This window comes from Schistocerca nitens, chromosome 3, assembly GCF_023898315.1.
Source record: "Schistocerca nitens isolate TAMUIC-IGC-003100 chromosome 3, iqSchNite1.1, whole genome shotgun sequence".
Taxonomy (NCBI): domain Eukaryota; kingdom Metazoa; phylum Arthropoda; class Insecta; order Orthoptera; family Acrididae; genus Schistocerca; species Schistocerca nitens.
Window position 1 is genome coordinate 563,842,292 of NC_064616.1, and position 23,973 is coordinate 563,866,264.

General features: G+C 43.4%; 1 protein-coding gene across 1 annotated transcript in view; it reads right to left on the reverse strand.

Annotated features, from left to right (window-relative positions):
- The window catches only part of LOC126249336 (uncharacterized), a 756,239-nt gene extending 747,936 nt beyond the window's left edge, over positions 1–8,303 (reverse strand). The window contains exons 1-2 of the mRNA XM_049950992.1: positions 8,296–8,303; positions 7,662–8,048 (exon numbers count right to left, since the gene is read on the reverse strand). Coding sequence (XP_049806949.1) covers positions 7,662–8,048; positions 8,296–8,303 — 395 coding nt within the window. The remainder of the gene's footprint in view (positions 1–7,661; positions 8,049–8,295) is intronic.
- Between the last annotated feature and the right edge of the window lie 15,670 nt (positions 8,304–23,973).

The window sequence follows — 23,973 nt, forward strand, 5'->3', positions numbered from 1 at the left end:
TCCTGTGCATATCATTATTTGTCCCCAAAAATGTCGACGTCAGGGAGAGTTTCCCTCCGTCAAAGAGTAAATCAAATGCCCCCATCTTCTCCCAGCGACGCTTACCATTTCTCCGCCATGACGCCTTATTTTTTTCCTATCATCATGACTTGTGTTTTATCATTTTTCTTTTTCATTCCCTGTCCTAATCCTCTCTCATGTCTGTTCGTTCTAGAGCTCACAGCTCCAACCTAGCTGCGTGTAACTTGTCTTTATTGTAATTGCGTAGGCTTCCGCGGCCAGCGTCAGTCGACATAAAAGTTTTCTGAGAAAATTGTGTTTCTTTTTCTTTTGTAGCTACTACTGTTCCCACTATTTATGTCATAGTACATTTAATTGTTGGATCCTATATTAGATCTAATTCATAAAATTGTCGTAATGGGAATACTGTAATGCAAAATGCCTCGTTAAATGTAAGAGAGGGCCTGATGGTCCTACAGTGTGGTAACTGCTTTTTCTTCTTTTCGTCAGGAATGGTGTATAATGGTGGCTAAGAAGTATAAGATGACGGTTTCGGAAGACAAGCTCACCTACGATGAGAATTAGAAATTATGTATCTGAAAGTGTGTTAGTCTCGATGAGCTAGGTATCGCGGTCTCGAGCGACCATGACGGTTTATCAGAGTATGCTGTTTGCCCACAAACATAAGAAACGGAAGCAGTTTTTTCAAACACACTCGTACTACCCAGCGACATAATTTTTGCGTTATACTGCTGATGTCCCGAAGGTAGAAATTTTTTTTTTCACAACGATGCTCGCTTCGAAGCATAATACAGCGGCAATTATTCATCTGTCAGCAGGAGAGAAAACGCAGAAGACATTATGAAGGGTACTTGGTGATCCGTTACACAAAGATGGACGTATTTCAGTTCCTGCGAGATGATAATTAAGGTTTTCTTGCGCTTTGACATGGCGCAAGGGGGGGATTCAGTTTCATATCATAACAGCCAAATTATTCCAACTCCCGACCGGCCGAGAAAAAGGAGGAGTGTCCTTGGGGTCAGACTACAATGGCAGCGGGATTGTGCCATCTGTCACCGTGGGGCACATCCATCACGCGCATCGGCAGCGCGCAAGAAACCAGAAACTGGTCCCCAGCCGTGGCCGTGCCATATTACTCCTACCTACGACCATCCGCTTGCCTTCTTCGGATCTCGCGTCAACGTCCACCTATCTCCCAGTCGCTTTCTATTATATTTGGGCCGCTAGCATCCAACAATGCCGTACATAATGTCTGCATTAGTTTCACTGCAAAGCTTCTTCCGAAAATGGGGCCGAAGATTCGGAACTCAAAACTGCTTCACAAAATGTCATGACCTCTACTTTTGTTATGACCAGCTGCCACCCACACTTAATAATTTTGTGAACGATTTGCAGGCATCGTCACCCACAGCGAGCAAACTGAATGAATACTAAAATTACTGCAAGTAGATTCATGTAACATGGACGAAAAAATATAATTTTGGGGTTTTCCATGTTACAAAATGACTCGCTGATGTCTGTGACGGTAACTGGAAATCTCACAAAATCAACGTAGCATTTTCTGCATCAGGCAAATTATTTATCACCAAATAACATTGTCCCGGTACATTTCGAAAGGATGGTACCATATTCAACTGTGTATGTACGTCTTTAACACAAAATTGAATATAACCAGAGCACACGTTATGTTTTTCACTGTGACTGGGCTGTATAGTAAATTATTTATAATAGAAGAATTCCATATTAATGTACTGTGGCTCTTAATATTATTACCATTATTGTTGTTATTAATAACTGGGAAACAATGCGTGCAGTAACATTTAAAACGTAGGTCGTACGTAAAACCAGCAGCTCATCAATCCCATTTTCCAAACTATGCAACTTGGACTACGTTACACTGTATTTTTATCAGTGACAAAGAAAACATAATGTACAACTCAATTAATCGTAGTAGTCCTTAACATCAATTGTCAAAATAAATATTTATTCGTTGTATGAGCTTACATATTCCATTTCCTCTGGACAAGGACGACGATATTTTGTCACATTATTTACGTGGCACATTTATCAATACAATCGTAATTAAAAATATTAAAAACAGACTGTATGCCCCGGTATCATTCAATTCCACATTAGATATCTATGTAGGGTCTAGATATCTGATGTTGGGCTGTTACGAAAAGACTTTGTATCAAATTTTGTCGGCAATAAAAAAGGGAAAAGCGTAAAACGCGATTATTTGATGATACAACGAAAACAAAACAAGAGATGAAACCACTTTCCAGCAGTAACAAACTTCAATAATTGCAAACATACGTATGCGGACATAAATTGTAACTATACACACATTCAATTGCACGAATATTTCTGGCATATAACTGCACAATTGCGCCTATTTTCTGATTAGACGAAAAGCAACTTCTGTTTCCATGCAAACTCAAAGCCTGGAATGCAGACAAAATTCTTATCGTAACACAGCAGGACACAAACTTTAAAGGGGAAATCAAATGCCTCTTTTTTAAGAAACCTTTTCAGAAAATTGTCTAAATCCCAAAAAATGATATAAAATCCGAGAAATTATTATGCTGCTGTTTGAAGGCAGTCACTAATAAACATACTTCATGTTACTAGCAGATAAAAATTAAATCTTGGTAATAAGATCTTAAATTTTCATGCTATTTCACTGTTCGCTCAAGAAGTCTTAATATTTTATATCTTCTTGTAGCGGGTGGTACAAAATTACAACATGCGTTCTACAGTACAAGTCTGTAACGGACTATTCAAACAAGACTGTCCAGATAGTCCGGTAATAAACATGGGAATTTACTGCTTTTTCTATATATTTGTGAAACGCTCTAGAGCACAAACAAAACTGACTACTGTATTACAAAACTTCAGGTGTTTTAGATGTTGTCAATAGTATGATATTGTAACCATTATGATACTTTATTTTGATGCTTTAAAAGATATCTCTGGGTTAAAATGACGCAGAAAACTCTTAAAATCCACAAATAGTATCACGTAAAATGTGATTTAGAACTACTCTTTCACCCTTTGCCTGTCATATTTATTTTTTGAGAATGATCTGCTTAATATAAGACAATATGTATTTAGTGCTCTGTTTGAAAATAAGTAATTTTCTAATTGACTACAGTAAAAATATTTGCCAAGCACTTTAAGGCAACAGAGGTTTAAAAAATATTTCCCATATTTTATTTGAGAACGGGAGGAATATATTCTTTTTGACATCCTTGTCTTTATTAAAACACAACACTTTGAATTTATGCCAAGACAATTTGCTAAGTAATAAAAAGGAGAATTATTTTTAGTTTATATCATCTTCTAATACCACAAATTTATGGATAGAAAGACAAAGTTTGAAAGGATTAAAATATGACTCTCAGTAACAGAAAAGAAACTTTCAGCATATTTAGAATTATATGTAGTATTCCGTTCCCCATCAGTAATTTACGGTAATGCTACTTAGGCATTATTGTTATACTGAATATCAGTCTGCGAAGCAAAACACAAATACAAAAATGCGTCATATTACACTTTAAATGGGTGCTGAAATGGCAATCAGCAATTCCTTCTTCCACTTACAGGAGGCATATCAAATTTCGCGTTGCAATTCACAGCTCGAACATTCAGAAAAATATCTGTCAAATTTTATACGTTTGTTCGATATGCAAACTAAATCCTAATATTACCAGGTTCCAGAAATTAAATCATACGTTTTGCCCTCTAGTATTTTAAACCGAGTTACGTATTTTGTCGTAGTGATTTTTCCTTTGCTTGAAATTAAATGACAGCCTCGCATGTAGCAAGTAGCGTTTTAGAGGAATGTGTATACAAAAGTAATTGCTGGTGGAAGTTGCCAACCCTGGAAGCGAACCACAACAATGAGAAAATATCCTCTAAAACAGCCCCTGCTCGAGCGGCCACTCAGGTGGAGTGCTCCTCGTTGAGCATCCCCATCGCGGAGTCGCGTGCCGCTAATTACGCACGAAAGGGGCGCTATGCCGCCCCTAATAGTTTTTGTAACTCTCGCACGGGCCATTCACAAACCAGGATAGTCACGCCAGGCTCCACAAGTGCTTTCTCGATCCTTTGACATTCACGAAATTATTAAGCTACCCTATTCCAAGACAAACAACAAGTCTGCCTTCCTAACAAATTTTTCAGTTATCAAAAATTAGGCGTGATATCAACGGACACACTGAGTAAACAAAAGAACTTAACTCTTTTACAAAATGACTGAAATATGGCTTCTCCCCAAGTTGTATACAAACAATTGGTATGGAGCGAGTGTCTATGTAGACGATGCAACTTAATATTTAGGTACGTTTGTTGTGAAACCAGATTCTACCTTCAACTCTTCAAAAATGTCCGTGAAAATCGAGAAGGTTTTAAACAGTAGCCATTATCATTTGTAGACGATCTTCTATCAATACATAAAAAAAGGTACGTATCTGCGCAGTGGAATAAGCGCGATTAATTTATGACGCACTCGCCTTGCTTCAAATTACCGTGCAACATTTTCAGTGACAGTGTGTTACTGCTGCAATACATATGCGCTTGCTTTGCTGCATTTTAATATGTTCTTATATTTTGTCAAAATATATTTACACCTTTGCGACAAGTTCCTTTTTTTTTCCTTTCCAGTCGGTGTGCAGTGCTGACAAGTGCATACCGCGCCAGAGAAGAAGACGCAGATCTCAGCTGCAGTGGAGGAAACGCACAGGGACTATAGGAGCAACGCGCTTCGATACTCAAGATGCTTCACAATTAATTGATGAGATGCAGACGTAGAAAAGCCACGGGCGAGAACAGAAGCGCTTGTCCAATTGCACAGTGACAAGCCCTTGAAATATAGTTTACTATTACTCTCAGCCGACGATTTGCAGGCTACATAGCTTGCGAAAATGTTTTGCACTTATTTTAATAATTTGTTTCTTTGTTACTTTTGATGTTTCTAGATTCTATTTGAGGAGATGGAAAGTGAGACTTTGCACTGATGATGGTACCGAGCGGTGCTTTTAACTTGTCACGTGTCACCGCTGGGGCAATTGTCTGAAAAATCTGAGCAAAATAAATGGAATAATGCGCTATATGTGGTTGTGTTGCGTACATTAATTACAACTGTTGCTGTATCCCCGGCCTGGATTTGGAAAGACACTCGTACTAAACAGTCTCTTGGGATGGTCGAAGTTTATTATTTCACACGTGCGGAAGATGATGATTGGATATTAACAACAAAGTCCTCATACTGTCGCAGTAAGTACAAAATGCATTTGTGGATCCAAATCGCCATATAAACTATACTCATGGAGATGCATTAGGACATGTTCCGTCTTCTTGTCACAAAGACAGCACTCAGAATTACATTTTGGAATATTTATGTAACCTCCTGTGCACTATCTGAATATGAATCTGAATAGGTTCGGAAAACTAGTTTATGTAATAAATAACTGTTTCAAAAATGTGACTGGTTGCCGTTTTCTGTGTTCATATTCAATAAACATTCACGATTCTTAAACATCCTAACGGATAAATTTAATCTAATGAGGTTGCGTTACAATGAAATTCCTATTCCCGATAGGCGCTTAGAATAATGCTTCAGGGATGACCTACGTCTCACAGATCCTTCTGCGAAAGCGCTTCCTTTAAGGCATAGTTTTATTTGTAGTTGGCATCTGTTCATAATAAAAAACGGAAACGTATTTTTTTTTGAAGGACACTTTTCTCCATTGTTGAGACCTTGGAGAAAGTTTCCAAGTTACATGATGCGCTTTAAGAACTTTGGTGAAACGTGTAGTGGCTCCCTTGTTCTTAGAATACAATACATGTATGTGTGGTGGAGGAGCGGCAGCATGTGGGCCTGGATCTGTGCGTGAAGAAGCGTAGGAGAGTGTGTGAGTGCGAGTAGTGAATGGCCAATTTGACAGCAGCGGCCTAGCAGCCCTCTGGATGCTGGCGCAGCCGACCGTGGCGCGTCTGATGGAACAACTCGCCGTGCGACAAAAGCCCACTGCCGCCTCTTTTTGTGCTCTTTTTTAATCGGCCTAGCATAACGGTATGCAGGCGGCCTTCCAAAATAGAAGTAAACGAGAGGCCCCTCGTGGCACTAGCGTTGTTTATGTCCGGCCGGCGTGCGAAGAAGAACGCACGTCAGCCGCTGGCAGCTCCACTTGTGAGGCACGCAAATCGCGGGTCGCTTCACATCAAATAGCAAACCGGTCTCGGGGCCGGGCGACGCCCGTCCCGTGCGTGTTTACAAATTCTCTCGCGAGCGAAAGTGACAGCTCACTAATAGCCGGCTGAAGCTAGGAGCACGCGCGCATGTAGTTTCAAAATCTACCCACAAGTACACAGTATCTCGAAACAAACCGAACTCCTTGTGAAACGCCCTTTCCTAGCCACAGAAATGCGGTATTATTCCTACCAAGAATTTGTGCAGCGAATGCGGTTGTCGTCAAAATATTTTCCGCCGAACTGATCATTCTTTCCGCTGTATATTTTCCGAAATGTTGCTCCCAGAGGTATAAAAAATTGTAAGAAAAGAGGAAAAAAAGAAGAGAGCTTGTTGGTCGACGAGTATCCAGGCATCTTGTCAAGACCGGTTCTGGTCAAATTCTTCTTTTAACTTGATGTAGCGGGAAAGAGTTTAGCATGGAAATGAACAAGCGGTTTTTTAGGTTAATATCCTGCGTAAGACCTTTTTTTACCGACTCCGACATTAGCTGTAGTCTCGTCTATCAGTCACCTGTTTTCCATGTGCAAATGAGATAAAAGAATGTCTGTCAAAAGAGAGGCATAACTGTGACAATCTCTCGCAGAAGAGGCTGGCCATTGCACTCAGCTCCGTTGACACCACCAGCCAATAAGTATCCGGAGGAGAAATTGTGAAGTGCATATTTTTTGGGAAATAATCTAATTAAAGATGACAATCTTACTGTCGTTCCCTTCAACGAAAACTTGAGAAATTCAGTAAGGTGACGCCATCTTTCGCCAATCAGTACGTCAAAATAAATAAAAAGAAAGTTAAAGCTGGTAAAATATTTCTAGCTGACACAGGTTTCGAAGGCCGGTAATAAATGTACGAGATGACGCTATGAGTGACGGACACATCAAAGGTCAGCATCCTGTTGTGGGTACCATAACCTATTACCTATAATAACAATGCGCGCAGCCGGCCGCGGTGGTCTAGCGGTTCTAGGCGCGCAGTCCGGAACCGCGCGACTGCTACGGTCGCAGGTTCGAATCCTGCCGCGGGCATGGATGTGTGTGATGTCCTTAGGTTAGTTAGGTATAAGTAGTTCTAAGTTCTAGGGGACTGATGACCTCAGATGTTAAGTCCCATAGTGCTCAGAGCCATTTGAACCATTTGAACAATGCGCGCAGACTTAAACAGTACGGTTTCTTGCCGTGATGTTTCTGCGAGGAGGAGGGGGTGCGTTGGTGCTGCGTCGTTATGCCCGTGGTGTGTGACGAGAACACAGGTGACACACGTGGATCGACGACCGCGCTAAGGAAAGCTGTCGTCCCGCAGGCCTGCGGGGCGCGTCGACGGCTGGGTGAGGAGGGTCGAGGGTCGGCGACTTACGACAGCGGAGAATACAAGTAGCTAGGGTGAGCACCTGTAGTACGGGAAGGGCTGCGACACGTGGAGGTCGATGGGCGCGGCGCCGGGCGGGCCGTATCCGTGGTGGTCCTGCATGACGGGCACGGCGGCGGCGTGGTGGCGGCCCAGCACCGCGGCCCACGGCGACGTGTAGCCGCTCTGCTCCATCACCGCAGCACCCTGCACGTACACACGCGCTCGGTCGCGCTCGCGGCACGCCGCACTGCCTGGTCTCCGCACGCCGCACGCTCGCGCACCGCACTGAGGCGCGCACACGTGCTGGCCCGCCGCCGTGGGCGGGAGCCACGCCCCCACGGCCGAGGCGCGCGCCCGTTGGCCGCCGGCCGCCCCCCACCCCTCGCCCCGCCCCACCCGCCACGGGGCCGCCCCGCGCGGGCGCACGCTGCCAGCCGTAAGCACACCCGCGCAAACAATCGCACTCGTAATTACCGACGGTTTTTTTGACTCGCCACTCGTTTCTTTTCGTATCGCGACTACCGCGAGATACTGTGACGAAGCGCCGCCCTATTCTTGCGGCTAATGGAAATGATCTCAGACGCGAAGCTAGAGTTACATTATCGCTGAGTGAATTCCGTTACCGGTACTTGTGTAATCCTTCACTCATTATATACGAATCGTCATTCACTCACTTCGTCATTGACGTAACTATATATATCCCGTGTGACAGCCTTACTGTCAAGTAGGATAACTTTGTCAAACAGGATAAGTTCGCCAGTTTTTGAAAACGGCTGTAGCCTATTTAAAGACCTGCAAAATCCCTTAATTAGCCAACAGAGGCACGATAGTTTGCGCTGCACGTAGAGTATAGTTAGCTCGTTTGCCACATTGTACGTGTTTATTACATGTCTTTGTCGACATTTTTGCTTCCGTCTTGGAGGAGACGATTTACTGGTAATCTTCATATGTCTCTCGCCCTGCTCATTCACTCACATCTGAGAAAAATCTACTTGCTTTGCTTGAAACGTCGCATAATTTTCTTTCAAAATCAGTTATAGATGAAAATATTATGTTATATTTGATTTCATAATATGACTTGAGAATGTTTCCCACAGTTTGATGATATCTTCGCCTTCGAAGAAGTAGATGAAAGAAGAACCAACATAAGGACATATTAAACTATAATCAGACGAGTAACTAAAAACATTCTAAAGCCAGGATCGCATCAATATTTTTTTATTCAAAACAATCGATTGCGGCAGACTTTGTTGTAATCTTCAGGTCAGCAAAGTCTGACAAAACCGCTCGTTTTAAATAAAGAAATATTTATGTGATATTGGCTGTAGAATGTTTTTAGTAAGCAAAACAGATCGCTCCTTCTGTCTTCTCAAAATGAGAAAGTTCAATCGGACGAGTATTACTTTATCTGGTAGAATGGAGAATAGATACGTATACAGAGAGAATGAAGAAGGCTTTTGAAAATAAAATGCTGCGGAAGATATCTGGACCAATTTGTGAGGGATGAGAGTGGCGAAGAAGAAAGAACAGGGAGCTCATGGAGATATACAGGGTGAACCATGACTCCACCAACAAACTTTCAGAGGTTCTTCAGGGATACCTTCCGAGTATCTTGGTACGAAGGAACCACGGTCTCCACCGGTTTGTTATGGAGTTATTGCATTCCGTTTGGTTTCTTGCCTCAACTAACTTCGTATCTATATTGCACAGAAAATAGTGCACAACAGTGCAAATGTCCACGGTAGCCGCTTCGAGTATTGTTTGGAAACAAATTTATTCCATACACTCACGGTACTTGCTGTTCACAATAATAACGGCATAACGCCGACGTTATTCTTCGCCCTCTGTCGGGTTTGTTTTTCCAGCAGTGTTAGTTGTACGTTAACAGATATACAGAGCAGTATGGATATGCTTAATGATGGAGGGTTGACAGGTGTGTACTTCGCGTGTGGTTTCACTGAATGCAGTGGAATAGCGGCACAACGACGCCTATACTCAGCTGTGCCGGCAGTGACGGCAAACACAACACAGTCCTTTTGCGTCTGTACACAGGCTTTATATGAAATCAAATGTGTTGTACGTTTTGTTCATTGTGTATTGCAGTCTTTTTCAGTGTTTTGACGTCATTTTCACAGAAACGGAGGTAGCTGGGCTAATAAACTGAATAAATCATAATTACATTATTACTCTAACGAGACGCCGAAGACTGTCGGTCCATTGTGTCAAATTACTCGGGAGGTATCCCAGAAGGATCGTCGGTGAAGTTCCGGTTCCGGCTCACACTGTCTAATGAACTAGATGTCCAGGATAGGGGCTGTGCCACGTTTATAGAGAGGAGGAAGGATCAAGATTGAGAGCAGTGTCAGAAAAAAACCGGAAGGACGTAGACCTTTAGACAGACGGAAAATAAGTTCGAGAGAGCGGGTGGGCACGTATCTTCAGATACTTGCAGCCAGGGAAGAAGATGCCAAGGATAGAACGCTGTGGAGAAGGCTACATCACAACCCCAAAAACCTACTGAGGTTTTTAGGCCAGGAGAGTAAGAGTAAGTGGTATTACCCCAGGAAACTTGGTGGAAACTGAACAACTTTGACAACACAGAATTTTCTACACTTTTCCATGCTTTTTTCAGATCTTGCACTTTAGTTTTGTTTTATATGCTGTTAAAATGCCAAGACGGATCAACATCAAGATGGGTGACCGCATCTAATAAAATTATGAGAATGCTGGTCTGCAACTAGCTTCCCTGCAGTGGTTAGCAACGAGATGAGCAAAGGAGAAACAACTGAAAGAGATAATATTCCGCTTAGAACTACTGAAAATAAAGAAAAGTGCCTCAATTCAAAGACACAACGACGTCTGGCTGTATTGAGTAGTGCTGAGGAAGAAGAGAGGCTAAAACATGTTGTTGCCGGTTCTGCGGAGATGAAAGGTTGGTATCTCTGAACAAATGATAGAGGGAAACGTTTTTATTTCTCAAACATGCCTGATGAAGGGTTTTCAATGTACAAGTCATTATGTGTGTAATTGACCATCCTTCCAATAAAATCTTGTAAAAATTATCCTTTTCCGATTAAAAATTCAGAAATTTCTTTGAAGTCTAACGTGTGTGTATTTAAATTTGTCTATTTTAATGTTTTGAATATTTACATGTGATACACATCGTTCCAAAAGAGTTATCATATTTAAATAACCTTTCCTCTCTTATTTTTTGGTAATTTCTACCTTCTTTATGACATCTGGGAATGTTGCCCGTTTTCATGTTAACTTCATCATCGCTGACTTTTTTTAAATTCTTTTTGCTGATAAATGTTATTTTAATTTATGAAATTCCTATAATTTCTGACACTAGAGCTCAAGAGTAAGGGTATATATAGGTTTTGAAGGATAGCCTATATTAGTTTACACATAGTTCTTCAAATAAATGAAACATTTGATGAAGTTATCCCTTTTGATGACACAGTATATTTCTTATAACTGCATTGTAGGTCCACACAGGTGATTTTGAACGCTAGAACAAAATGTTGGACACCGTCCCTTCGAGGATATGGAACAAGTATGTTCTTACGAGCATATGTTCCGAGAAGCTTGGTTTCCAAGCAAGAGGCATAGCATGTAGCACCTTACTCAGCACTGGTACAGTCTAGCAAACCGAAAGCCGCCACGTATCAATAGAGGTGGTGTTCCAATTACCCCACGGATTTGGAGATATCTACGCCCACAGCGTAACGTGGACTGCCGCATTCATTCTAATAGACCGGCCCGAACTCAGGTGGCATTACAGACAGCATGACTGAGTTTTTCAAGTGGCGGGGATCTGAAACAAGACACCTTTCAGCGAATCTTGTTCAGGGGAGGTCGGAAATGTTGACGTTGAGCGACTGCCGAAACACGTAACTGGTCCGGAACATCGGCTGAGGAAGACACTTTCGTTGTTCGTTCGCACGTTCACGAGGAAGTGGGCTGAAGCAACGACATGTAGCAGCATTTGTACCTCGATGCCAGCGAAGGCACTACTTCCATAGCGTGCCTCAGGACGTGTAAATACGCCTCACCTCCACGACGTGGTTACTAATATCACAAGCTCTTTCGACGTCGGCGGTCGGTGACCAGCGGGGCACTGGATTCCAGTGTATCCCAATGATGAGTGTTCTGGAGGTTTAATTACCATTTCTTATAAAATTTGCCAATGCGTTAGTCTATGCTGAACGTTATGAATAACGTGTGTGAATCACACTTTTCTGGAAAGGATTATTTACTCAATACACTTTATTTAATCGTGATATCTTAGTTTGGCTACATTGTTCAGGTTCATCCTACATAATCACCAAATCCTTAATTCGGCATTGACCCCATTCGTCAAGAATTTGTTTGTACGTCATTACTTATAATCTCCCGTAGTCCACCATTTTTATTTGTCGTTTGCCATAATTTTTAATTTTAGCAACAAAGGCATTTATGTGCCGAGGACAGAGTACCAGCTATTGACTGGAAATGCTAGAAAAAGAAATCGGCCACACCGTTCTTAAAGGCACCATCCCGAAATTCATCCTATGCCATCCAGGGAAATTGCGGGAAACATTGTATGGGACAGGTGAACGGCCGATGGGAATCTAAATTTCAGCCCTTTCGTATACGAGCTTCAACCAACGCGCGCTACGCTTGCAGATTGTGTGTGCAGACTATCCATTGCGGTATTCCATGAACTGAAAGAAGGAAATTTCTGTATAGCCATTTTAACTAATTCAGATTTGGGTTCTTGGTGAAACTTTGTATACTGCATTAACTACACGAAATAGTTTTGCTTAGTTTCCCGAAACTTTGTTATTTTCTTAAGAGCTATGTTTATGGTTGTAAGCCTATTATCCAGCACACAACTAATTCCAAAGATAGCAACCAAGCAAAGATAAAAACATATCAACCCCAAAATCTAACGATTCACGATTAAAACTATAAATATCTGTTGACGGTTCTGACATAGATGAGTTTATATTGTACAGCCTTGTAACATTCATTAGGACATAATTTACTCTAATTGTAAGTAAACATACAGTGTTGTAGAGTTATGTGCACAGAAACGGGTATTTCTGTGATTGTCTGCTCATGTATGCAGACACCAAGATTTTTCTCCCATGTGAAAATTGCAACGTTATCTACAATCCGTGAATAATTGAAATGAGTTTTCTAATTCAATATTAAATGTGGGGATACGCGCATCTGTCTCTAATTCCTAATATTTGTAATTGAGTGTGCCTTGCACCCTTTCCCTTTGTGTGTGGGACTTCTGTATCTGTTACATATTTGTGGTCCTGGTTCAAGCAATGTTCAGCAAACGAGTCTGGCTTCTTTAATCTCCAGCTTATGTGATGTTCCTGGGTCTAGTATGGGTTGACTTCCCAGTCTGTCCTATATAGCTGAACTGATGCTCTTGACAGGTGTTCTTATTAACTCCTCTTCTCGTGGTCAGTTAATTATACTTCAAACTGATGAAACATCTTCCTAATGTATGTGGGACTTCGAAAACCCTAGAGAATCCCTTTATTTTTAAAATGTTGCTTATCCTATTACATGTTTTACCAGTAAAAGGCAAGTTGTGCCACCGTTAATGCTTAGTTTCGAGAACTGAAATGAGCCCTTTTAGTACTTCTTGAACGCATCTAAACACTGAATGTTTCAGGAGAAAGCATATACGAGTTAAGGGTTGATAGTATGTGCCAATCCAAAAGTGACGTAATATTTAAACATGAGGTTTATTTTTTATTAGTTTAAGATATATGGTTGTTTGATAATACCTGCAATGGCAACAGTTCTGGTGACAATAGACTACATTAATAGGCTATTAGTTGCACGTATTGTCAGTTTCCTTTAGTTACTGACTTTGTGCTGCTAATCAGGACTTTAGTCTACATACTTAACGACTTGGGGCTGTCTCATCGTCCAATGATGTCAGTATAGGTTTCTGGAAGTGCTATATTTCGGTACATTACTCGTTAGTTGAGGCCTTAGATTTACAACGTAATGGGACAAACAATCCCTCAGCGTTTTTCTTAAATACACTCCTGGAAATGGAAAAAAGAACACATTGACACCGGTGTGTCAGACCCACCATACTTGCTCCGGACACTGCGAGAGGGCTGTACAAGCAATGATCACACGCACGGCACAGCGGACACACCAGGAACCGCGGTGTTGGCCGTCGAATGGCGCTAGCTGCGCAGCATTTGTGCACCGCCGCCGTCAGTGTCAGCCAGTTTGCCGTGGCATACGGAGCTCCATCGCAGTCTTTAACACTGGTAGCATGCCGCGACAGCGTGGACGTGAACCGTATGTGCAGTTGACGGACTTTGAGCGAGGGCGTATAGTGGGCATGCGGGAGGCCGGGTGGACGTACCGCCGAATTGCTCAACACGTGGGGCGTGAGGTCTCCACAGTACATCCATGTTGTCGCCAGTGGTCGGCGGAAGGTGCACGTGCCCGTCGACCTGGGACCGGACCGCAGCGACGCACGGATGCACGCCAAGACCGTAGGATCCTACGCAGTGCCGTAGGGGACCGCACCGCCACTTCCCAGCAAATTAGGGACACTGTTGCTCCTGGGGTATCGGCGAGGACCATTCGCAACCGTCTCCATGAAGCTGGGCTACGGTCCCGCACACCGTTAGGCCGTCTTCCGCTCACGCCCCAACATCGTGCAGCCCGCCTCCAGTGGTGTCGCGACAGGCGTGAATGGAGGGACGAATGGAGACGTGTCGTCTTCAGCGATGAGAGTCGCTTCTGCCTTGGTGCCAATGATGGTCGTATGCGTGTTTGGCGCCGTGCAGGTGAGCGCCACAATCAGGACTGCATACGACCGAGGCACACAGGGCCAACACCCGGCATCATGGTGTGGGGAGCGATCTCCTACACTGGCCGTACACCACTGGTGATCGTCGAGGGGACACTGAATAGTGCACGGTACATCCAAACCGTCATCGAACCCATCGTTCTACCATTCCTAGACCGGCAAGGGAACTTGCTGTTCCAACAGGACAATGCACGTCCGCATGTATCCCGTGCCACCCAACGTGCTCTAGAAGGTGTAAGTCAACTACCCTGGCCAGCAAGATCTCCGGATCTGTCCCCCATTGAGCGTGTTTGGGACTGGATGAAGTGTCGTCTCACGCGGTCTGCACGTCCAGCACGAACGCTGGTCCAACTGAGGCGCCAGGTGGAAATGGCATGGCAAGCCGTTCCACAGGACTACATCCAGCATCTCTACGATCGTCTCCATGGGAGAATAGCAGCCTGCATTGCTGCGAAAGGTGGATATACACTGTACTAGTGCCGACATTGTGCATGCTCTGTTGCCTGTGTCTATGTGCCTGTGGTTCTGTCAGTGTGATCATGTGATGTATCTGACCCCAGGAATGTGTCAATAAAGTTTCCCCTTCCTGGGACAATGAATTCACGGTGTTCTTATTTCAATTTCCAGGAGTGTATATACTCTGTGGGAGAAAGCTCGAGTTTAACACGGCATCGAGATCCGTCACAGCTATGGAGAAGTAACACTTGCTACCAACGAGGATAGCTTCCGGGTTCCAACTGTGACGATAGGGTGTACTGTTCGGAATTGCCAGCACGAATAATGAGACCAGTAAAATGTTAGCTGCCAATGTCACACCTTGTGCAGTAGATGCCAATGGCAATGGAATGCACAGAGTCTGTAGAAAGGAATCAGCTGTGGAACGTATGTTCTACACTCCACGTAATTGTCGTCGTAAGTAAACTTAAAAAATAGTTAACAAACAGTTTAGGCCTCTTGGTATGTTTTGTTGAGATAATAGCTTTCGAGTTTTGATACAGGCGATCCCCAGAACCACACATGCAATAAATGTACAAAGCTGATCGTAATGTGACAGTACTTCATGATTTTTTATTTTTTATTCGTATACTACCACTGTTTGTATTGTTTACGCCACATTAAATCAGATTTGTAGTACAGTACTCCTTTACCTTCATTTATTAGATGTATAATCTGAGAATTACTTGTACCAAGGATCGAAATCGGTGATCCTAACAAAACATAACAAGTGGCACAGACGGAGTCTTCTTTTGTTGTAATTATAGGTGATCACAGTTTCCTGAGACATCATGTCTTCAATTATGAAATTTTAGGAAAAAATCTATTTATCTTCCTCTGAGAATGGTGAATGAAACAAGGACTCTCCACTGGAGTAAAAACACTTACTGCAGGAAGATCACAGCCGAGCTCTTTGCGCCCAGGACGATCAGCCATGTATGCACTACTGTGGAACTCATAGCGATTTGGTGAGAATCTGTGGTAAGTGATGCCATGGATCCGATTTCGAACGAAACGGTCATGCAGCTTATCTCTAACGTGAGTGTCCTTCAATGCACGGTAGTAGAAGGTGAGTCTGTCAAAAACGGTGAATTGTTAGATATCTAATTACCAATAATTATGGAAACGGCATGTAGAGGCGCATCGATGGACATACAGAGATGCGAACGGAGCATCTAAGACGCTAATTTAAAGAAAATATATCTACTGTGGCTAGTCGAACGTGGTGACAAGGAAGAAAGTGTAACGGAGCATCATATAAACACCACATTTTGTCACGCATCGGCCACGCGGGATTAGCCGAGCGGTCTAGGGCGCTGCAGTCATGGACTGTGCGGCTGATCTCGGCGGAGGTTCGAGTCCTCCCTCGGGCATGAGTGTGTGTGATTGTCCTTAGGATAATTTAGGTTAAGTAGTATGTAAGCTTAGGGACTGATGACCTTAGCAGTTAAGTCCCATAAGACTTCACACACATTTGAACTTTTTTTCTTTTGTCACGCGTCACGAAGAAGATCGACATAGATGCGTGATGTGGAGGTGACGGGGTCCTCCAGGAGAACACGTGTTAACGGTTGTCTCAAATGCTTTCAGCACTGAAAGAGATCTGTCGACGATACTCTTCATGCCGTTCGCGTTCCATAGAATATAACAGCAGGTAATATCGCCAAGTGACACAAATGCGGACGGAAATTCAGCAACTATCTGCAATATTGGTATCGGAGAAATTGGGAACGAACAAATATAGGGTTATCACAATAGTCCTCAAATATTTATTTATATGGAAGATCTGTCCCTGATTTCTGTTTCACAAAATACAGACTAAAAAGTGGAAAACAGTATGGATGGAAACTTCTGAACCATTTAAGATGATTGAAACCGTTTATCAAATTCATAATGTGATTATGTGTGATGATAAAAAAACATTTAAAAATGTTGCAGTCATGGACGTTTTCAAACGACAGTATTATGATGCTTCATAAGACCATAAAAAATCTAATAGTAACTGTCTTGAGCGATAAACACTAGAACGATTACGTTAACCAGTTGTAGGAAAAGCAGATACCTGGCTGACATTCATTGTTTCAGACGGGACTGTAACTCATTCACGATAGAAGTAGCTCTCAAAACATTCGTCTGACAGAGTCTTGAGTATCACTCGATAGTATGGCACACTACTTAAGAGGTAGGATTTACATGCAAAATAGAGAAGTTCCGAAGAATAGAGGCGTAATAGGTTGATTTAGTAAGCGAGAGACTATTATGATGATACTCATTAAACTCCAGAGCTGTAAAATTCCGGGAGCCTTTCCAGTACTTCCACTACTTCTTGTCCATATCTACACACTGTTTTAGCTTAATAGATGTGGCTCTCTGATAATACCTCCAACGGCAACAGTTCTGGTGGCAGTAGACTGAATTAATAGGCTACTTTTTGCGCATATTGTCAATTTTCTTTCATTACTGTTGCTAGTCGGGACTTAAGTCTACGTACTTACGACTTGGGGTTGGCTTATCGCCCGCTGATGTCAGTGTGGGTTTCGGGAAGTGCTACCTTTCAGTACATTATTACGCGTATGTTGAGGCGTTAGATTCCCAACAAAATGCCGTATCACTTGTCCAAGATCGACATAGACGCGTCAGGTGGAGGTGACGGGGTCATCCAGGAGAACACGTGTTAACGGTTGTTTCAAATGCTTTCAGCACTGAAAGAGAACTGTCTACGATACCCTTCATGCAGTTCGCGTTCCATAGAACATAACAGCAGGTAATATCGACCAAGTCACACAAATGCGGATGGAAATTCAGCAACTGTCTGCAATACTTGTATCGGAGAAACTGGGAACGAACAAAGACAGGGTTATCACAATAGTCTCCAAAGATTTGCGTTTTGCTTAAATTTACACTCTGTGGAAGTCTAAGCAAAGCTGGAGTTGAACATCGCGCCGAGATCGATCACAGTGTTTGAAGACCGAAGACATAACCAACGAGCATAACATCCAGGCCACAGTTGTGAGGTACGTGGAGGACAGTTCGGAAGTGTCAGCACGAATAATAAGAGCAGTAAGCTGTTAGCTGCTAATGGCTTACTTTGAACAGTAGACGCCAATGGGAAAGGCTTGCACAGGGTGACACACATTTCCTTCTCTTACACCTTGTGAGCTGAACACGGGGTAAAAAAAGCACAGAGTTTAGCATTCATATGGAAGCTTAGAGACACTAGTTTTTCCCACTTACCATTCAAAAATGGTTCAAATGGCTCTGAGCACTATGGGATTTAACATCTGAGGTCGTCAGTCCCCTAGACTTAGAACTACTTAAACCTGACTAACCTAAGGACATCACACACATCCATGCCCGAGGCAGGATTCGAACCTGCGACCGTAGCGGTCGCGCGGTTCCAGACTGTAGCGCCTAGAACAGCTTGGCCATCCCGGCCGGCACTTACCATTCGCGAATGGAACAGGAGAGGGCTGTAAATAATTCTCCGCCACACATAACAACGTGGCTTGGTGAGTGCAGACGCAGATGGAGACGTAAATGTAGACTTCATGCTGTCAGTTTTATCCGCAGTAGGTTAGGCAACCATCGCGTCGCACTGCACAGCTGTCTGCTTCAAATTTCAGTGAATATCGTACACCACGAAATCGAGGCTTGATTGATTCCAGACAGGCCTTTATCGGCAGCAGCCTTGTAAATTTTGTCAGTACGGTCTTGTGGCCAACAGGCGAATAAACATATTGTTTATACTTCTTGTTTCCTCCGTTTTATAGAGATTTTGAACGTACTCCGCCTAACAAATAAAAGTGAAGCACCCAGAAGACATGGTAAGACGTCAATGTAACGTCGTACACGTACATCCAATCGGCGGGTATGTAAATGATTAGAGCTGCAGGCCACTGTCACAGAAAGGCCACCAGACTGTATTAGGGTTGCCCGTGTACAGTGTTGTTACCAGGCCTTGTAGGGACTATGCCATCATGGACAACTGGGCAATGCACGCAAGGGACGTGAGCAGCATCGGATTTTGAGTGATCAGTTTGGAGGATGCAAGATGTCGCGTACTCGTGTGCGACTGCGTTATCAGCGCCTGACAGAGGTTGGAAGAGCGTCATTATTGAGGATCTCCATTTGGCGGGTTGGTAGAATTGCACAATATCCAAATTTTTTGGACAGGCCCCCTGTTGGACTGCATGGGACTCGAGGGCAGGCATACTCGATGTCAAGGTACTGATCGATCACATCTGACCAAGGGAAAATCGCCGTATTGTGCACCAAGCATCACAATACATTCATATCTGCGCCCGCCATCCGAAAACAAGTAATAGACCCTCTATAACATTGTGTGTGTCCCCACACCATTGGTTAGAGATTAGCAGCAGTCGGAGAAGTGAATTACCGTCCCAAGCGTAGGCTGTCGCTAACAGCACAACAAAAACGATGCGTTTGGAGTGATGCCGTGACCGGAAGTATTAACTGCCGATGACTGGCGTCGCATTGTGCTCAGCGATAAATCGGGCTTTGCAGTACCCCGGATGAACATCGTCGGCGAGTACAACGGCGACCTGGGGTAAGACCTCATTCTTCCAATGTTTTGAAGAGGCACAGCGGCGTTACTCGTGGCGTCATAGTGTGGAGAGCCAAGGAGTATAGCTTCAGATCACAGCTGGTAGAGACTGAGGGAATTCTGACGGCACGACGGTACGTCACGGACATCCTCATGTCTTACCTCCCATACGACAATATTGTGTGGCATTTTTCAATAGGATGACGCACGTCCATACGTAGTTCGTGTCTTTTTGAACTGTTTGCGTGATGTTGAGGTGCACCTGCGGGCAGCAAGATGCTCAGGTCGGTTCCCGATGGAAAATATGTGGGACTAGCTCGGAAGTTAACTCCGTCCCAATGCCAATATACAGTCTATGAAGGACCAATTACAACAGCTTTGGGCCAGCTTTCCTCAGGAGAGGATAAAGCGGCCTCCCCAATCGAATCAGTGCATGCATTTAGGCTAGAAAGGGTACAACACTACACTGATATGTGGTCTCATACTGACAAGCTCCTTTTGAATTTGACTCAGTTTTGTAATCACTGAAATTACATCATATACCTTCTATATCTGTGAAGCTTTGTTTCGTTTCCTCCCTTCCATTCTGGGTGCTTCACTTTTTTTTGACAGGCAGTGTCTCTGGAGATATCAAATTCAGTGCTAGACACATCAATGAAACTTTTATGTGGTTACACAAACAGTAAGTCATCACGTTCTGTGGCAGCAATAAGATTTACTGTCCCTTGTACTTTGTTGTTGCAGTGCCTATGCACCCATTAATCTGATGCGTAAATTAGTCCATGAACCAAGTTGACGTCACTGTACCACTGTTCATACGATTGATTTCCCAGAACATAAATCCTTTTTAAACTGAAGGAAATTACAACTAAAAGCGCAAGACTAAAAGAATTCATAACAGCAAACAGAGACGAAAAAATAAATGAATTCACTAATTAGAAAGTGAGAGGTCCAGGGGTCGAATCCCGATCGCATCTTGAAAACCTTCAGTCTGCATTTAAACAAGCCCTCAGCTCTTAATTATGTGGAGAGTCGCCAGGAACGACATGTGATTCGGTTCCCCAGTAGAACTGTATGTCACCTTTCCCCGGCTAGATAACCGATATACACTGCTGGCCACCGTAAATGCAACACCAAGAAAGACAAGAGGTAGCACAACAAAATTTATTTTGTAGATAACATGTTGACCAAGTTTCAAATGATTACATTTACAGACGTCTGTGACATGTGGTTCCTGCCAGAATCAGTAGCCAGAGTAGTCGCCATTGTTGGAGATAACCGCAGCCATACGTCTCGGCATTGAGTCAAAGAGACGTTGGATGTGTTCCTGGGGTACAGCAGCCCAAGCAGCTTCCACACGTTGCCAAAGATCATCTGGTGTGGCAGCTGGGGATGTAATCTGGGTCACTCGTTGAGCAACCATGGACCACATGTTTTCTATCGGCGAAAGATCCGGAGAGCGAGTCGGCCAGGGAAGCAATTCAATCTGGTTATTGACGAAGAACCTTTGGACAATGCGTGCCACGTGTGGTCGCGCATTATCCTGTTGAATTATGGCTGTGGCCGAGCCCTGAAGGTAAGGAAGGACAACTGGCTCCAGCACCTCGGATATGTAGCGCCGGCTATTTAAAGTACCGGCAATGCGTACTAGAGGCGTGCGAGAGTAATATCAAATACCGCCCCATACCATAATACCCGTTGCAAGACCAGTGTGGCGGTGCATAATGCAGCTGTCCATCATCCTCTCTCCACGGTGTCTCCACACTCGAATTCGACCATCGTGGTGCTGAAGACAGAAGCGTGCCTCGTCAGTAAAGACAAAGTCATTCCATTCTGCCGTCCACATCCGTCTGTCATCACACCATTGGCGACGGAGACGTCTGTGGTTCTGCGTCAATGGTAGACGAAGCAATGGACGTCTTGCGGACAGATCACTCTGCTGTAAACGGCGTCGAATGGTACGCGCAGACACTGGATGATGCGTTACAGACGCAATGTGCTGTGCTATGGTTCGGGATGTCACTGAGCGATCCGTCACTGCCATGAGCACAATTTGCCTATCAGCACGTGCAGTGGTGCACCGAGGTGAATGCGATCGACCACGTCGGTCCGTCGTACCCTCCTGCATCCAACGGTCACATATCCGCATTACAGTTGTTTGGTTTCGTCCAACACGACTAGCGATTTCTCTGTATGATAATCCACAATCTCGGTAAGCCGCTATCCTTCCTCTGTCGAACTCGGATACTTGATCAAAAGATGTTCGCTGTTGTCTACGAGGCACAACTGATCGTCTTGTGAAACAACCACAAGGTAAACACACGTGCCGAACGTACACTCGTCGAAATCGCCAAGCCTTAAATGGCGCTATGAGGTGGCGCCACAGGCGCGCGTGATGTGCGTCTGCGCTGAAATTCTAATCAGTTGCATATCTCATCGCTGCAAACCCATGGTGTAAATTTCACTTGATTCGGATGCTTCCTTCAGGGTGTTGCATTTACGGTGGCCAGCTGTGTAGATTGGGCTCACGCAATTCAATGAAATGGCGTTCGATTGAAAGGCTTGCATCCGGCCATTTAGTCACACGAAATTAATATTAGTTATTTACTTACGTGTCCCCTAGATCGCATCTTGGATAACTATTTTGATATGGAACATGTCGTTTCAACAACAGTTGCACACATACATTAAAACACAAGCTAGTAATTTATACGTAATTAACTGCCTTTTCAGCTGTACTGAGGAATTCATTTGTGATATGGAAGCTGTCACAGAGAAATAAATTTAATTTTCATTTGCAATCATAACTTCTCCCACTTATATTTGTCATTTATGTGGACAGATTGTCGAAGTGTTTTATAACTGTGAAATTTACTCCTTTACGTTATACCATTTTCCTTACAGGATTATGTATCACATTTACATTCATACTATAGTGAACTGTTATTATTAGTACTATTTTATAAGAACAAAAAAAGCACAGAAAATGATGAGAAAGCTACCTCCACCTCGACGGGGGAGTCTTACTTTTGCGGTCGGCAGACTGCTCTGCCTGCTTTCCATAACTTACTGCAGCCCCGGCCATCGTATCCTCCTTTCCCCTGTGAGTTGGAGGCTGCCTATATAGGCCAAACCACCAAACTACAGTACTTCTTTAACTACAACAGATCTGTAACTACATTTGACAAAAACTCTCTTTATTATGCTGCAAATCATCGGCGCCATGTGCATCATTGTCTAATGACAATGATCATTCTGTACTCCTCTATGATTTCCTCATCCCTTGGTGATGACTTCTCAGTTGTTGGTTCTTGCCATGTGGTGGCGCAAACTGGAAAGCCTTGAAAGTCCGTGTAGCAGCTTCTGCAGCACTCATTCTTTCAGCAGTATCACTACCGCTCAAGCTGCGAGCGCAGCATCACTGGTAGGATTCATCACGGAACGTACTCCTCATACAAGCAGATTGAGATCCTGTCATTTGTGCTGTAGTGTATATCAGTTCCTAATGTAGCCTATCAGTTGCCTCATTGGCTCAGTGTCACTACAGATCGGCTTATCCCGACATTGCACAACAACATGCTCTGGGGTTCTTTCGTCACTATATTCTCATTTAACACTACGGTCACCCACTTCTATGTACGTGTGTGGCAGAAGGCCCCTGTACAGGTGAAAAGAAAAAGAGAAAGAAGAAATTTTAGTTACTGGATGACAGTTGAGAAGCGCTCCATGGAGAAGTTTTAGCCACTAGCTGATATCAGGAACTAATCTTGTATTTTTGGCCCTTATCAATATCTTCACCTTCCCATTGTTTCCATCCTTCAGTGTTTAAGATGGAACCTATTTGTTATTCTGTTCTCATTCCATCAACCCGTACACCTCTTGAAAGTCACTGCTCTGTAGTCCAAGGTGATACTCCAGGACGAGCACGAGGTCCCGGGTTCTATTCCCGGCGGGGCCAGAGATTTTCACCTGCCTCGAGATGACTGGGTGTTTGTGTTGTCCTCATCATTTCATCATCATTCATGCAAGTGGCAAAACTGGACTGAGAAAAGGTTGGGAATTTGTACGGGCGCTGATAACGGCGCAATTGAGCGCCCCACAATCCAAACATCATCATCATCCTCATCCAGGTGGGTGTAAAAATGAATGTGCGCAACGGAAATACTGAACACGAAAATGAAGATTTGGCCATGTTTGACTACCCCCTGATGCAGATCTTAGAATCTCTTAGTTGTGATTACCAACTTCTTGGTCTTTAACATATAAATTACAGCATAAACATAAATTAATGATTAAGGGAACTAGTAACTACTAAATGATAAATGTTACTTCTGCTTATACATTTATTGTAGACTAAAACCCTTTTATACAATTACAAGTGTTTATATATCAATGTGCAATAGACATGAAGAGTTAAAAATGGATTTCCTAAATAATATGTTTGATCAA